General features: G+C 38.6%; 1 protein-coding gene across 1 annotated transcript in view; it reads right to left on the reverse strand.

Annotated features, from left to right (window-relative positions):
* kalrna (kalirin RhoGEF kinase a) overlaps positions 1-17,309 on the reverse strand; it is a 675,519-nt gene that overhangs the window by 38,892 nt on the left and 619,318 nt on the right. The window contains exons 44-51 of the mRNA XM_048598757.1: positions 15,727-15,777; positions 15,348-15,425; positions 13,298-13,483; positions 11,842-12,013; positions 10,724-10,968; positions 5,786-6,030; positions 4,401-4,536; positions 3,050-3,109 (exon numbers count right to left, since the gene is read on the reverse strand). Coding sequence (XP_048454714.1) covers positions 3,050-3,109; positions 4,401-4,536; positions 5,786-6,030; positions 10,724-10,968; positions 11,842-12,013; positions 13,298-13,483; positions 15,348-15,425; positions 15,727-15,777 — 1,173 coding nt within the window. The remainder of the gene's footprint in view (positions 1-3,049; positions 3,110-4,400; positions 4,537-5,785; positions 6,031-10,723; positions 10,969-11,841; positions 12,014-13,297; positions 13,484-15,347; positions 15,426-15,726; positions 15,778-17,309) is intronic.

The raw sequence follows: 17,309 nt of genomic DNA on the forward strand, positions 1-17,309 counted from the left end.
TAAGATGTATTCTTGTGATCACCAATGACCAATGATGTTTAAATTGAATCTCTGTAGAGCTTGCTAGAATCTACAACATTTTCTTTGTGAGCACTTTTTTTTATAAAGTTTGTATTGCTACTGCATTGTAAAAAAAACTCAATAAAACTTTAAATTGTAGTACTGACTGTTCTATGGTAATTTAGCACTTCCAGTTTTTTTTAAAGATGTTCTTTATTACTGTACTTATATACTGCTTACTTGGTTTTCTTGCCTCTTTTGACAATTAAATTGCTGGTTACTTGCTTCTTATAATGCTTTTCAACTCTTGCAGCCAAAGATGGACCTCCCATGTTTTCCCAGGTAAAATGAATGTTTTCTTTCCTTTCACTATCTAAAACACTAAGCCCTTATCTCTACAAAAAAATTTAAATGAAGTTCACTGGCTGTGGTCTGCCAAAACCTTGATTTAATCACAGAGTTCTGGTCTTTTTAAATCTTTATTTTCTTCTGCTAGGCTTTTTCACTAGACTTAATTAAATTTTCTCACTTTCAATTTAAATAAAGTCTGAGGTCTTCCTGATTCTTTAGCCCCCATCTAAATTTCTTTCTGGCCCTTTGCTGTTCCTTATAGCTATGACCCGTAGAGTCTAAGGTTGATGAGGCCTTGCCTTTTTGTTGCTTCATTAGCTGCTGCTGTCTCTTTGGGTCAGTAATCACGTTTCAGCTATTGACTGACTGTGTCTTCTAAGAGTGTGAATGCTCATATGGTAGTAAACTTGCTTGTGTTTTTTTTTCTTTTCTTTTGGGTTTTCTGAATTTATTTTCCTCATAGTATGTGTCAAATCTGCACCACTTCAACCTTGTGGTGTTTTCCCAGATGACCACTCCAGTTACCTTCTGGTATTTGCCACCTCTATCAATATGTGGTACTGGGTTGTTTGAGATAGTTCGTTACCACCAATCCTACTTTTTCTTTGCTTTGTCTTGGGCTATCTAGCAATTAATGGAGAAGTGCACCACTATACACTATCAACAGAAGAGGCACTGTTCTTCGATAACAAGAAGGGTTATCACATGCTAGTAATAAATATAACTACATTTGGTCCAGCATAATTGTTAGGACCTTAGGGAGCAGGCAGGGATGCATCTATTCCCGTGAAAGATGGAGTAGAACTCCTCATTTCACCCCTGGGCTGCATGTGTCATTAGTAAAATGATGGAGCCAGTGTAACATGAAAATTAATTCCTTCAGAACTACTGCCTTACACAATATCCACCACTTTTCAAATGCAAGCATTGGTGGTGAGGTGATGGACCCAGCAGCCTTGCCATCTCACCTGATATATCATTCCCCCAACTTCCAGCACAGTCCACAAGACCCTATAAAAGCGCAGCCAAGGTCTCCAGATATGTTGACTTGGTGATAGATTGGATGTAGAGAACTGAACAGGGCACAAAGGCTCTGTACCATATGATTTAGCCTGACTCAGAGTTTCTGTAAAGAACAAGATTAGATAGTTCTTTTGTAGAAATCAATAAGATGGGTCTAGTTTACCCAATGTTCAATTTGAGAAGGTTCTGGTTCACCCATACATAGGTGGCCTGGGCTATTTACCCAGTGGGGATGTCACTGGCACACATGTGGGCAACCGTTTACATGTTTATGGATAATGTCTCCAAATTGAAACATAGAAAATAGGAACGGTGTAAGCCTTTCAATCCTTTAGCTCCAAGTACTATATCCAACTCCTTCTTGAAATTATACCAATGTCTTGGCCTCAATTGTTCTTTGCTTTCCTTCTATTACTTTGAGTGGTGATGCCAGCTGATGAGGGCAGTCCTGTGTCATTTGTTTCAGCCTGAAGTTTCAGCCTTGAGTGTGTGTAATTTACGTCAGTGGTGTGATTAATGTAGGAGATCACAAAGGTCTCGATGGAGGAGTGGCTGTGGAGTTGGTGTCCTTGGGAGTGGTAGTGAAGTGGAGTGACGCAGCGTTAAATAAGCTATGGGATGGTGTAATATTATTTAAATGAAAAAGGTTTAGTAAAATTACTTTTGTTCTTAGGTAAGAACATCTGTAGAGTCAGAGATTCGTACAGCATGGAGACAGACCCTTTGGTCCAGCTAGTCCACGCTGACAATGTTTCCAAAACAAACCAATCCCACTTGCCTGAGTTTGGCCCATATCCCTCCAAACACTTCCTATTTAGTACTTATCCAAATTTCTTTAAAATGCTGTAATTGTACCTGCATACACTTCCTCTGGCAGTTCATTCCACACACAAACCACGCTCTGCATACAAAAATTGCCCCTCATGTCCTTTTTAAATCTTTCTCCTCTCACCTTAAAAATATGGCCCCTAGTTTTAAACTCCACCACCCTTGGGAAAAGACCTTTGACATATTCCATTTTGCACGTCTTACCATAATTTCAATTGACCACTAAATTTTTTAAAATGTGATTAAAACCTTGCCAATGTAGGTAATTTATAATATTACAACACTGTTAATCTAGACATCTAGCTGGAATGTACCTGTGTTGCAAATTGAACTATCTGTCTTGCATTCTTCCTCAGCCAATATAAAGTATATTTAATACTGTTTGTAAACTGATTTTGAATAAAGCAGTTCAAAATGTAAAACTAAACTACTTTTTTCATATGTAGTGTCCTGAGCAGAGTTTTCTTTGATAACTGGGTAATGCTGTCTATCTGTTCGACAACTGAGAAAACTTATGGATAAAATCAGATATCTTCAGAGACTGTCAATGATGGACATTTATTAATTTTGAGTTACAGGATGAAGTGAACTTAAGATACTAGAAACCCAATCATTAGATCCTCCAAAAAGCCAAATATTCATCTCATTTCAGTGTCTCCTCTATTGGCCTGGCTGAAATCAATCTTGCAACATTGAGGATTTTAAAGTTCTTTGTAACACACACATCTCACCCCACTGGCAAAAAAACTTAAAGTCAAAAACTAAAATCGCTGATCACTGTCCTTTCATCACCAATACTCAACAGGCAGATTTGTTTGAATATCATAATCAAAACAGTTGTTACTACCTCCATACTAGTTTTAGGGTCAAGATCATCACATTCGGATTCCTCAGAACTGTTAGACTCCTTTAGTGCAGCATGAGGGAAGAAAAAGAGCAAAGTTAGGTTGAGGAAAGCAGTTAGTTATATTTAAGCTTGAAATACAATTCTTGACCAAAACTATGCCCTGCACATCAATGACTGAAATCATTAACCACTTTTACAAAAACTTTGCAGCAAAGTACATCCATTAAAGAATTTACGTTAATTAGAAAGCTTACTCTAGCTTCACACTTGCAGAAATTCTGCAACGCAGGAATTTAGAAAAACATACAGACAGCATGGCATGATGCACTGAGTCTTTATGACACTGTATTCAAGTTGCAACAAGTAGGTTTCCATGTTTTTCCACCTGATAGATAACGTGACTTAATCCACAACAGTAACAAACAGTGTTGATCAAAAATAAAGAAGGTCAATCACAATAGGCCACTATAAAATGGTTCCTAATTTGTTCAGGAACACTGCAGCAACAAGTTTGGGTTGGTAGGTGTGGAACTGTAGTTTGCTTTACAAGGGAAAGGGTTTCAGTTTAATTGATACCTTAGTTCACTTTTAAAAAAGTTACAAAGAGGCATTTATTATAGAAAAATTAGAAGTGGCTTAAGGGATTCTTTTCAAGTACATTCTTAGAGAGCTGGTTGGACCTTGAAAATATTTTCAGCTGTCCAAGCAAACATTGTTCCATGCCTTCAGTGAGTTCACACTTTACACGTAGTAAGATAAGAGACAACAAAGTTGTTAAAAAATTAATTTATTCACAATTGCAGCAAACGTATTATGGTACATTGTGTTCTCTGAACTTCAGACCTACTCACAAACAGAAGTGCAATTAGTGGCAACAAATCAGCAGCATTATTACTGCCAACATGGATGTGCTTTTTTCTGTTAATTTTAGTTCCAAAGGTAAGTGTTAATAATGAGCTGTTGAAGCTGACTGTTGTTTAAAGGTAAAGTGACAAGGTTTGCATTAACTCAGGAACCATTTTTAGTCTGGTGACTCGGATGTGGAATTTTATACATTTTCACCACCACAGCAATGTTGTACTTTGCAATTGTTCAGTACATTTGTACTCGTGAATACTTAATATTATTAATCTCATCCGGGTCCATCGAAACAAATCTGTAATTTAGAAAAAAAAACTCACACCATTGTTTTCGGCGATACAAAGCCGTTCAAATAGTTGTGTACATTAACCATTTTGATTCTTCTGCAAGAGTGATGTATTGAAAGCAGACTAAGCAATCAATCCTGCACTACTTTCTGACTAGACCTTAACTACATCAACACACAGCTCCTAAATGTTGACTTACTCACATCAACAGAGGCTTTGTTGGTCAGAATATCCTTGGATTTACGATCATCATTTTCAAACCTCCCTTCATTTTTCACACTGCTCTCCTTTTCTCCACGTTTTCTCAAATGCAGTGATGTATGCCAAGAACATGACTTCCTGTTGTACCAAAAAATGCACCAAATAACTTGAATATCTTAGGCTTCTGATGGAAATGGGGCCAAAAACAATTCTCTTCATTCGTAAAACTCTGGCAGCCATCAGCAGAATATAACAAAGGAAAACAAACGTGGTATGCTCTCACAACAAAATCAATCAAGATATCTTATTTCCACTGCCAAAAACACTAACAGATTTAGTAGTAAACAAGTCCCAATATGTAGGAAATCTTCACTAGTTCTCTGCTGAATATCACATAATCTCACAAGATTTGAATTTGGCATTTGCATTTCCTTCAAAATTCAATGATAATGCACAATTAACATCTCATGAGACTATGAAATATACAGATTGAAAATCGCAGAAGTGTTGGCAAAAAGAGATGCTTGTTTCACCAAAATCAATGATTAAAGTGTGATGCTAATTATTGGTCACATGTAATAAAATCTGAATCTAAAAGTAGGTGAGGTGCGCCAGTAAATCCAAGACATCATTAGCTCAGGGAATGCTATAGGGTATAATAATTACTAGCCTGTACAAATGTTGCACCTCTAATCACTGCACTTTAGAATTTAGCAGAACAGTTTTCTTGCCATTTTACTTAATTAAAACATGCTCATATTCAAGATTAATTTACATATTTAAAATACATTTATTATTAGTTACATTACAGGTACAACGAAGAGCATTCTGACTATATTGCACAACCTGACTTTATTTATGTGGGCATATTAAATAGTGCAAAATATTTTTGTACAGGAATGTATTAGAAGGAGTCCTGGCGAAACAAAAAGTAAGTTTTTTTTACAATATACTGTCAATAAATTTGAAACAAAAAGAATTTCTTAAAAAATTACATGCTGTACAAATTGCCATAGACAACAAAAACAACTCTCCATCTGGAGGAGACAGGCCTCAGTTCAACATTAGGCCTGATGCCAAATGATTATAAAAGTCAAAACAAACATATTAGTAACACAACATAAATATAATTCCAGTCCAATCATTTCCACGTGAGTGTAGTGTTAAAAGTAAAACATGCCATGACTGCATAATTGTCACTTGTATTACAAATATTAACAGAAAAATGGAGCTGCCAGACATAGCTCCTTTAAGATGAAGATCCAGTATTCACTGGGTACTTCTGAAGTTTGTTCCAATAGCCTTGTGGATAAAATCAGGAGGGAAAACCAGCCATCTTTTTCCTTACATCCACACGCTGCTTCCAGGGCAGCCACTTGGCACTTACTTGATGCATCCTTCGTCAGTATCTGTGGAGTAGTCACTGGTATAACTCAGGATAAAGCCTGGAATCCACCCTTCAGCAGCAGGGGAGTGTTCATTCGCAGGTCGGTAGACTAGGAACATGTTTTGCTGGTTAATGGCAAGGACCTGAACCACTTCTCCCTGAAACACGCAGATCTCATTCTCCTTCACTGCACTGTAATCTTGAGTGACCAACATGGTAGAGGTCCCATTGCATCCAGCAGTGTTCTGTGCAAAGCAAACGGCATCCAATTAGCATTCACTGTCTGTATTCACATTCCGAGAGCCTGTAGCGATTAGAGGAGCATCATGATTTTCTAATGTTGATCTTCAGGAAAGCTGGTTTAAAAATCAATTCACAAATTGAAAGGAATAAAATGCTGAAGTTTACTTTTCATCCTTCCTTACTTGTTTGCTTCCTATCTAGAATCAGTTCTGAACAAAGGTCACTGGACCCAAAATGGTAACTCTACTTCCTCTCCACAGATGCTTTCAGATCTGCTGAGTTTTTCTAGCAATTTCTGATTTTGTTTCTGATTTCCAGCATCTGCAGTTATTTGGTTTTCCTTTGTGACATGTCTCAACTGTCAATCAAATACTTCTCTGTCAACATTCATAAAATGCTGGCCACTAGAATTTATTTGATACCTTCTATAGTATTGGTCACATAACAGGTACAGCACGGGATTAACAAATCAAACAAGAATCTTCAGATGTAAACAACTGGACTAATCCAGTGACTGCCCTATGAAATGAGTTAATAAAATCACCATATCACTTAAAAAAATTATTCTAGCTCTTTTCCACGTGCCCAATGAAGAATGAGTGAGTATTTTCCTGAATCTATCCCATTGCTGTCTCCTTTTTAAAAGGAACATATTCTCATGGCCTTCAAAAAGAATTACACTTAGTTTTCCTGGGTCTCCTGGTAAACATTCTCATCAGTGCAAAACCAACATAAACTGGAGAAGCTCAGCAAGTCTGGCAGCATCTCCGAAGAAACAAAGTTAACATTTCAAGTCCAGTGTAAGGTGCCGAAGCCCCTCTGGATTTTCCTCCTCCTCTTCCCTCCAAATCCTTCACTTCTTCATACAACCCTTTGCTATGTATTCATCATATCATCTGATATTGATTGATCTGTACTCAGCAAAGGACCTAATTCTATTCCTTTATGCCCCCATCTCAATGAATTACAGTCACAAACTTACACTGATGTTAAGCTCTTCTTCCACCACTTCTATGGCCACCTCTTGGGAATGGAATCCTCGCCGGGTTCCACGAACCCATTCACCCAACTCCAATACTCCGCCTCCTACTCTCCCTCCTACTCTCCCTCTATCCTTTTACCTGCAAAGAATCATCATAGAATCATAGAATCCCTGCAGGATGGAAGCAGGCCATTTGGCCCATCAAGTCCACACCGCTCCTTCGAACAGCACTCCACCTAGACCCTTACCCTAATCCTGTAATCCTGCATTTTCCCATGGCTAGTCCACCTAACCCACACATCCTTGGACACTATGGGCAATTTAGCATGGCCAATCCACTTAACCTGCACATCTTTAGACTGTGGAAGGAAACCGGAGCACCTGGAGCAAATCCATGCAGACACGGGGAGAATGTGCAAGCTCCACACAGCCTTGAGGCTAGAACTGAACCCAGGTCCCTAACCACTGAGCCATCATGCCACCTTAGCCACATGCACTTGGTCTTTTCATTGAGGACCACTGACATGACATCAGCTGCCGGAATTTCTCTGCTCCCCTCACCCTCTCTAAGCTCTCCTTCTGAACTTGCTGCACTCTGTTCTCTAAGGTATACGCTTAATCCTGTCAATAGGCTGGTGCTGCTGCCATCGGGCATGCTGATCTCTACCTTGTAGAAGCTGAGCACCAAAACTTGAGGCACTTCCTTCTATCTCCCCTTGGATCATGGCCTTCTCACTGAACATCAAGCAAAAAAAAAGTTTTCCAAAGAAGGGCCACAGGACTCAAAATGTTAACAACCACAGATGCTCATAAAGGCTTATCACTGTCATCGGTATTTCCACCATTAATCCTGTCACCCTCTTGGAGTGCAAGTCCGTGAGCCTTCATGGTAAATGGTAGGATCAGCAGTACCTTTCAGGCACAAGGTTAGGAAATCACAATGTACACATGTACCCTTTCATTCTTCAGCAGCACCATGCAGATAGAGTGTTTCAATCATTTTCTCAGGCTCTTTAATTCTGAAGTAGTAACGCTCACCTATTCTTACCTTCTACCCAACTTTCCTGCAAATCCACCACAGTAACATAATAGCCCAGGAGAAAGAAACTGATGACAAACTAAAAGATGAAGATGAGACATTCCAGCTGCTTTGTCAGGTTTAACCTTCCTCTACACCATCTTCTCCAAATTAATATCCAAATCACACTTACTTCCACTCACCCAGACACCAGATCAATAGACGTCAACCTAGGGATATTTAGATAGTGGTAGCAAGGTTGTGGCATAAAATAATTCACTGGGTACAATGAAACTGGAGATATGGGTAAGAATCTGTTACATCCTCATGGAGGCTGAGCAAAAGGCTGCCCCTGAGTAATGGAACTGCTCAATTCATAAAGTTGCATTGGAGAATAAAGAGTTTTGAGGAATACCACACTTACATGTAGACCTTTACATTGATCTCTGACAATGCATGACAGCTTGAGGTGTCTGTGCAGCAACATCATGTGTTGTTTTTAGATATAACAGTGTGGAGCTGGAGGAACACAGTGTAGAGCTGGAGAAGCACAGCAGGCCAGGCAGCATCAGAGAAGCAGGAAAGTTGACGTTTCGGGTTGGACATCTGAAGAAGGGTCCCAACCCAAAACGTCAACTTTCCTGCTCTTCTGATGCTGCCTAGCCTGCTGTGTTCCTCCAGGCACACTGGGTTATCTCTGACTCCAGCATCTGCAGTTCTTACTATCTATGTGTAGTTTTTAAACTTCCTTTCAGGCATCGTTATTCATTCCACAACAAATGTGGCAGCTGAAAAGTGGCCAGGGACCAATCTCCACTGCAGCTCTGGAAGCAGTAGGGTCATAACACAATGCAGCTTTGTGTCAGTGTTGGCAGGATGTGATAGCTAGCACTGAGCCAGCCAACATGACGGCCACAGAGCCTAAGGGACTGGCTGGCGTCCTGTCGGCAATCACTGCTGTCTGGCAGGACCACAGGTCTAAGCAAGTGGCTGGCATCTCTGGGTGGAACATCTTTTTAAAAAAACGTAAACCGTGTACACTTTGAAATTTATCGTAATAAAACAGAATGTGCACTGACATGACACTTCACTATTACTGGAGATCAGAGTCACCTAGAACAGTGTTCACTTCCGTGACATGAGGTCTGCATTCAGGGTGACAATAATTGATATGATCATGTTGGCGAAAGAAGGCTATAGTGATGTGATAGCAGTTCTAATGGTTTAATAGAATGCCCCATTGTTTGGAAATGAAAAAGAAAGATTTAAGGTAGCAGTGATATACAGAAGAAAAGACTTCAGTAATGACACATGCTATATCTTTTACAATCTAGCTGCTGATTCTCTTTGCTTTATACAGTGTAGCTCTCTGATTTCTTCAATGATAATGGAATAGAATGGTGTGCCATAGAGAAAGCTGGTTCTGTTCCTCTAATGCCCTGCCTTAAACAAAGGTACACAAGTCTTCCATTAGGTTAAAAGTGAGACAGCAAAAGGCAATCTCAGGTCTTTGTATAGGAAAATATAAGGTTAATAAAAAGTTGAAAAACATTAACAAACTGCAGACATTACTGCATAATGTTTCCAGACACTTCAGACTCATGCAAATGCCAGCATCACCTTGCAGCGTTGCACCTCCCAGATTGAGTATCCAAATTATCCAAAGTATTCAGTGAAAACCAGTGTAACCAGTGTAATACAGGAAACTCTCAATTGCTGGGACACTGGCTGTCACTCAACAGCATATTCAAATGAGATCAGCGGGGACTCAAATAGATAAAATTGCAGAAGGCATAGAAGAAAACAAGGAAACTTGGAGAATAATTTTAAAAGCACACAAAAGGAGGATGTAACTTTCAACAAAACCTCATAAAAATATGTCCCACATTTCTACGCCATGGATGTGTTGACTATTCACCCGTTTTTACCTTTGCTGGTGTTTAAAGACATTAGTTCATTTTCTTTGTTCTATTAAAATTGGTGTACATGAAGGAAGATGCAGTGTTGTGGGGCTTGTTTCAATGTTACAGGTATTGAAGGTATAAATACTCTTTTATGGAGCACAGTTAAACCTATTGAATAGCCTAAACCAGATTACTTTAATTGTACAAGTACATTATTTAAAATAAGTGGGCATCATTGAAACCAGTTAACAACGCAACAAATCAAATAACCTAATATCTGTCAACAGCTAAAGGGTGGTGAAACATTAAGAAACCTCATTGGTAAAAGACTTTCATATATTTTGATCCCTCTCCCTATACCTTTTGTTAATTCCATCAACAAGAAGAACTGCTTTGAGGCATGATGGCATAATTTGCAATTTGCAAAGAATGCCCATCAACAATGTGTGCAGTCGCAATAGATTTTGATATGTTGACAATTGTGCATTATATTATTACTCGTGTAAATTTTGTTACACTGATGGCATACTATCATTCATGGTCCACTAAGAACAAATGATTGTCATAAATGTTTCTTTGTTTGTTGGAAATATTGTCTGTGTCTTTAATTCAGATTATTTATCTAATGGTTAGTTTGCTGATATGATTGAATAGACTGGAGCACTGGATAATCCTTAACGTGTCTTGAAAGTTAAGAGCCCAAGCAACTTGAGCTATTGATGGACTAGTTTGTCTCCTCTGGTTAGTCAAAAATTATTAAACAAGGTTGAAGGACTTTCTTGTGTAGGTACCTTGATTTGCTCGTAATTATCTCCATATTGCTGTTCGTCATTGAAGTTTGTCGTGCCATTGGAGGTAGATAGCTTTAACGCTGGTAGTGATGGATTGTGAGCAGATGACTTCGGTGGCTTTTCAGACCCCACCTGTGCAGTGGAGAATGCTCTGATTTTGGGCTGGGGTATCCGGCTTGCTTGTGTTTTGACTAAGGAATTACTACCACTTTCTTTTTTCATATATTCAATTGGTGATTGCAGTGCTGCAATAAAAATCAATTATGTCACAGAGGGAACAAGATAAACTAAGTACAGATTATATGTAATTGGCACTTTCTTTAAAAAAAAACAAACGATGGTGTGTAACTTTGATTCTTATTAACAGTGTTGTGTCTTCAGATAATGCTGCTAAGCAGCAACTTGCAGATTAAAAATAGGAGGGGGCCAAGGATAGATATGTGGGGGACACCCGAGGTAATTGTGTGGGAGCGGGCCAAGTAGCCGTTGTAAGTGATACTCTGGATATGAGTAGACGTTTAAGAATGGAACCAAGTAAGAGCAGTTCCACCCAGCTGGACAACAGAAAAGAGGTGTTGGAAGAGGATAGTGTAGTCAGCTGTGTCAAAGGACAAAGAGGTAAGGCAAGCACACAGGATATCTTTTGCGGTTTTGTTAAGGGCTGTTTGGTACCAAGGCACGGACAGATATCTAATTGCAGGATCTCAGGCATGGAGCTCCAGGAAAGATTGATTTGGCAGGCGACAACACATTTAAGGAAAAGTGGCTGCAGATGGGATGGTAATTTGCAAGGGCAGAGTGTTAGGGTTTGTTTGTTTAGGAGTGGGCTGATAAAAGCAGACTTGTAGGGAAGACTGACAATACCTGAAGAGAGAGAATATTGGGCTCTAACTTGGGAACTGGGAAGGGAGGTTATGTGGTCAGCAATTTAGCGGGAATAGGGATGAAGGTGCAGGAGGTGGGTCCAATGGATAAAATGACCTTGAAGAGGATATCAAGGGTGTTAGGGAAAAAATAAGTAATGAATAAGGCACGGTTTTTTGAATTCTAGTATGATTTCACATATAAAACATACAGTATGTACAACATGGAATGCAGAAGAAATAAAATCTGTATACCATTTAAGAAATTACGCTGAGCATCAAGAACTTGATTGATATCCTGAACCCAAGCCTGCCAAACTTCAATGCTTGGTGCCTGTAAGATGAATCGCTCAGATGTTCCACGTGATATCAGTGCAAACTTGCACAGTTCGTTTTCCACATTCTCCTCAATATTAAGGTAACTCATCTGAAACAGGTCAACAGAAAAAAATGCAGTTGCTGAAAATCTGTATCAATTAAATGTTTTACACGTCAAGAGATTTTAGCAAGATTCTTGTTGCATTATTTAAGCATTGTGTGTGTCTGTTATCCCACCCTACAAGGTACTCTACTATAGTTCACTTCAAATCGTTTAGATCTATGTTTTGAGTGTTACACTATGCTTGATACTCTACTGAACATGATTTAACTCCTGAATATCCAAATATATCACAGCAATATTCAGAGGTCAAAGCAAGATTATAGTGCCATTGTATATGCTGGTGTACTCAAATATATCATGTGATGCAACATGATTCTTCTCATCTTTGTCAGAGGAACTGAATATATATTCAATTCAACCAAGATTCAAACTACAAAACAGTAGCTAACATATTTAACATAGAATAGATTCAGTGAAAATATAACCTGTTCCGTAATAACTGGACGTGAGTTTGATCACCTTGTCTCCCACTTTGTATTTGAGGTGGAATTTTGTGAGCAAAAGAAAAATGCTTGTTTCTCCCGGTTATTGTTGATTTTGCATCTCCAGCAACTTTCCATGAGTTTCCATGTGAGACAGGTGAGAGTGTCATGAATTCATTAAAAATTTTCTGAGCTGGTCATCAAACTTACACTGACCAACCATGGAAAATACAATCTAAGAAGCAGTCACATCAAGGTCACTTTAAAGAGGTTATTGCATGCCTTCACTCACAGTTTTCGTGGAAAAGCCATTGAAATCCTGGAAAAAGTGATGTGGGCATTTATCAGGAGAATCCTCAAGGAAATTCACCCATTTTTACATTTCGGGTCCCCTATACCCTGTCTCCAACAGCTGATCCTGGGCATGGCCACTAATTTCTCTGATTCTGCACTATCCCTGTGTCCTGAACTTTCTAGCACTGCCTGTATGCTGGTTATCATGACATGAAAAATCTGCATCTTCTGAAGAGGGTAGCCTATTCTTTATGCAAAAAAATTCCTATGCCTAAGAAATGCAATTTTCTGAAACTTAGTGTAAAGCTTATTGATATTTACTGTATTTCCGCAGAAATACGGAGGACCTACCAGCCACATTGAATTATATACGAAGCATAACTTACTACTGTTAGGATAGGACAGGGACCGATAAAAAATTTAATAAAATGGTGGGGTTTATTGAGTAAATTGAAAAATATATGCTCCTTTGATGACTGTCATATCTGTTATATTATGATCCAGCTCTGTGGTCTGTCGATGCAACTTTTAGTTAATCCTTTAGGATATTTACCTTAATGCTGTTCTTGAACTGATACCTTGGTGTTGAGGAACCCTTGTTCAGTAGTTCACTGAAGATTACAATCTGTTCAAAGAGGAAGACCCTTCGTTCCTTACTTCGGGAGAGAACTCCGGAATCTTGTTCGGTCACATAGAAGGTATCCTGCTGTAGTAATTTCCCTTGTGCTGTGATCTTGCCCTGGAAGCAACAAATCATTTAGAACTGACTCAGATCTTCCTGCCATCATTTACCAGTGCACATTCAAAATTGTAAGAACATTTATGCAGCCTATTTCCAGCCTATTTCTTTGTTTCCTCTTTGAGATTCAATCCCCTATCTTCATTCCAATCTGTTTTTCCTGATAAGCAGTTGGCAGGTCATCTGTTTTTATGAAAGCAAAGCACTGTGGATGTTAGCAAACTAAAATGAAAACAAGAAAAGCTGGAAAGATTGAGCATGTTAGGGAGCAGCATCTGTTGAGAGAAACAGAATTAACCTGATGACCTTCCATCAGGGTCTGCTTTTATGCTTCTACTGCTGCAGACTGCTGATTAAAAGATGAACACAGAAGAAAGAGGAGAATTGTTGGTCTCTGATGGATAGCTGGACTGAAATTGGGTACATACAGTGAATAGAACTGTGGACTCAAATTCCTTTGATTACGTACTGACAGGTCTGGGCTCTAGCCTCTTAATTTACTTTTTAACCCAGAATTTATTTACCCAGTTATAGACAATCACCGTCTATTCTGAACTTAAAGTCAACTTCAATGAATTATGAAATAATAAAAGACTACCAGTAACTAATTTAGCGACAGCATCAATAATCAAGATTATGTGAAAGTGAGATTTCAGAAATTATCCACCAGATGTTGGATCAAATGAATATTATGTTCTTTTCATCAGAAGTGCAAAACTATCTGAGAAATATGAAATTAATCAGAAATTTAAAACAAAACTGTTAAGCCTAAACATTTTATCAGAATTTTCACTACGGTAGTTGGATCCAGTCCTGCTTAAGGTCACCAGCATTTTGGAAATAAGATCATCATATAAATTCTACAGAGGGTAATTTTGGGATGATCAAAATGTAGATGGGAGACATTGCACATCATGTAAATCACACCAAGATTCCGTCTACCATCTGCATACTCTAGTGGATGATATTATTCTCGCAGTTGTCATGAAAAATATCAGAGTGTAATTTTGTGGCTCTGGTTAATTTTTCAAAGTAAAAAAAAAGTTCATTTCAGAATCCTTTGGCAATTTTGGTACAATGACAAACATCAGGCCCTGATGTAATTTTGAAACGCCTCATACATTTCAGCCACTAGTATCTGAAGCTGAATGGCCCAACTGCTAGTCAGGAAAATAGGATTCTTGAAAAAACAAATACACTCCTCCTGGTCCCCAGAAAAACTCCTCTAGCTTGCTGGAGGCCCATCCTATTTGCCATCCTGAAGGTAACTTACTGCAAACGTCCAATGACAGAACATCTGGAAATCTTCTCTAACTGGTGAGCTGCCTATAAGCAATTCACCATTAATATTGAAACAGGATCTGCCCCTTCCTTTTGGCTGGAGAATCTGGAACTAGTGAGTTACAGTTTAAGGAGACATGGTCAGCCATTTAGAGCAGAGATGAGGAGAAATTCCTTCGCCCAAAGGGTTTTGAAGCTTTGAAATTCTCTACCCCAGAAGAGTTGATGAATATATTCAAAACCGAGATCAATATATCCCTGGGCATTAAGGAAATCAAGAGTTTTGAGGTCAGGCCGGAAATTGGAGGTGATATAAAAGTTCAGCCATGATTTTATTGAATGGTGAAAGGTCCGTGTGATCTATTCCTGCTCTTGTTTCTTATGTTTTCAAAATGACACAGGCTCTTGGCAGAGAATTGGGATAGGTAGCATGAAAGCTCCTTCCATATCCTGCACCTACCAAAACTTAAAACAGAAGCATAGTGCTGTTACATCCATTAACATTCACAACATAAAATTCCTGGTCAACATACAAAATAATCAATGATGCAGGGGGAAGGAAAAAGTTAAAAAAAAAGCTTACATCAAAATCCTCAAGTCTTCCCAAATTCATCATATCATTGCAGCGTTTTGGTACAAGATACATCACATCAGCAGCTTTCTGTTAACAAGACACAAAATAAACATAATGGGTTACTGATGGCCTCAGCTTTTATTAATTGAAGTATTTGCTGATCATAGACAGCAGTAATTTTAGAATTGAATCAAAAGATTTACTCTTGTTTGTATGTACTTGCTTCTTTCAAAATAACTTGTCAAATAATAAAAGTATGCTTCTGTTTGACAGTAGCAGTACAGTGTGAGGTGTTGTGGTGCAATGTGCAGTATCCCTGTCTTGTGAGAATGGAGAAACAAACCAAAATACATAAATGTTTGTCATACAAACAAAGTGAAGGTTTTACCTTGATCTCCGAACATTCAAGTCCAGCTTTTTCACTGTATTTCAGAAAGTCCTGCAACAAGACAATTTCCATCACTAAAGTAGCCATTTGAACAAGTTACAACTGAACAATACAAACTGCACTACAGAAATATAGATTGGGCCAACTTAATAGATGAAGTTTATCTGCAAGTAATGTTTCTGCCATAAATATTCCTTATGGAAATCATTCATAGGCTTTCAATGGGCACTTGTTTTCTGCCAGCAGCTCATCATCCCTCCAGTCTTTGAGGCCTGGTTCATAAACTGGACTGAGCCTGCTGACAGGGGAGCTGCAATGGGGTGACCAACTGACACCCATAAATTGCCAGTCTTGAGATAAGGCAAACTAAGGCCATCTTAGAACATTCCACTAGTCTGCTTCCTCTATTGCATGATTCTAATGTGAATAATTGAAACTCCAACTGTGCCAGACATCTATTCATAGATATCAATTTCAAAAGTAAATAACTCACCAGTTCTAATGTTAGTGTACAATGCACCCTAAATCGGAGTTCATTGTCTTGGTCAGGGTGCATTCGTTCCTAGAATTTGTTAACAGTGAACAATTTGCCTGCATTTTCAGCTGATTCAGAAAGTCTTAAATAACAAATATTGTCGAGGTCCTTCATATATTAGATCAGTGTGTAGGATATTTAAATTTGCTTATTTATCCAGTTCATTGCTGGAACTTAGAGGACAGTGACCTATTTGTGCAAATTGCAGCTAGTGAAAGTAGCAGGTTCAAATCTCCAGCACTCCAGGAGCTCCCCAATCAGTCACAATGCTCCTCAGATTATGAGGAATTTGAATTATGCGTTTAACTAGCTCCAAATGAAAATCTCTGGTAATGAGCCTGCACTGACTGCCTCAAAGATAGTTGTATTCATAAATAATGTATTGCACACAGAATCAATCTATCTTGGATTCAGTGAAACAATGTGGCTGCTGGAATTGTTTTGAAAACTGATCAGATCTTAGAGAAGTTTCCTCATTAAACATATTTCAGAATAAATTGTAATCCATCATTGGTTAATGGTTGATGACTCATCTATGTGCATCAGTCCTATTTCTCCCCATTACTTCATATATAACATTTACCATTGTCATATTGATTCTGGGTCTCAAGCACTGGTGGCTTGTGGTTGGGGTAATTCACTGGCACCAATCCTCCTTTCTATACTCAATTGAAGGCTCTCTCTATTGTCAGCAGTAGAAGACAAATCATTAGACAGCCTTAACAAAGAAATGCCTCTGTCTTTTATAACAAAATGCGGTATATTGCATGATAGCAATATGTACAATTAACATTAACTAGTTAGGCATTATTGCAACTATCAGAAGCCAGAACTGACACATCTATTTCCTTCAGAACCTGATTCTTCACTGAAAGGCTGTCACAGCATCAGTTTTGGTGGAGCTAATGCATTTTCAACATTAATTCTTTCAGAAACATCATCTGGGCATCCGGCAAAGAAAATCCTGAAAGTTTCCTGAGCAAACGAGATAACAAGGTGTAGAGCTGGATGAACACAGCAGGCCAAGCAGCATCAGAGGAGCAGGAAG

The sequence above is a fragment of the Rhincodon typus genome, chromosome 7 (genome assembly GCF_021869965.1).
Source record: "Rhincodon typus isolate 14 chromosome 7, sRhiTyp1.1, whole genome shotgun sequence".
In the NCBI taxonomy this organism is placed as follows: Eukaryota; Metazoa; Chordata; class Chondrichthyes; order Orectolobiformes; family Rhincodontidae; genus Rhincodon; species Rhincodon typus.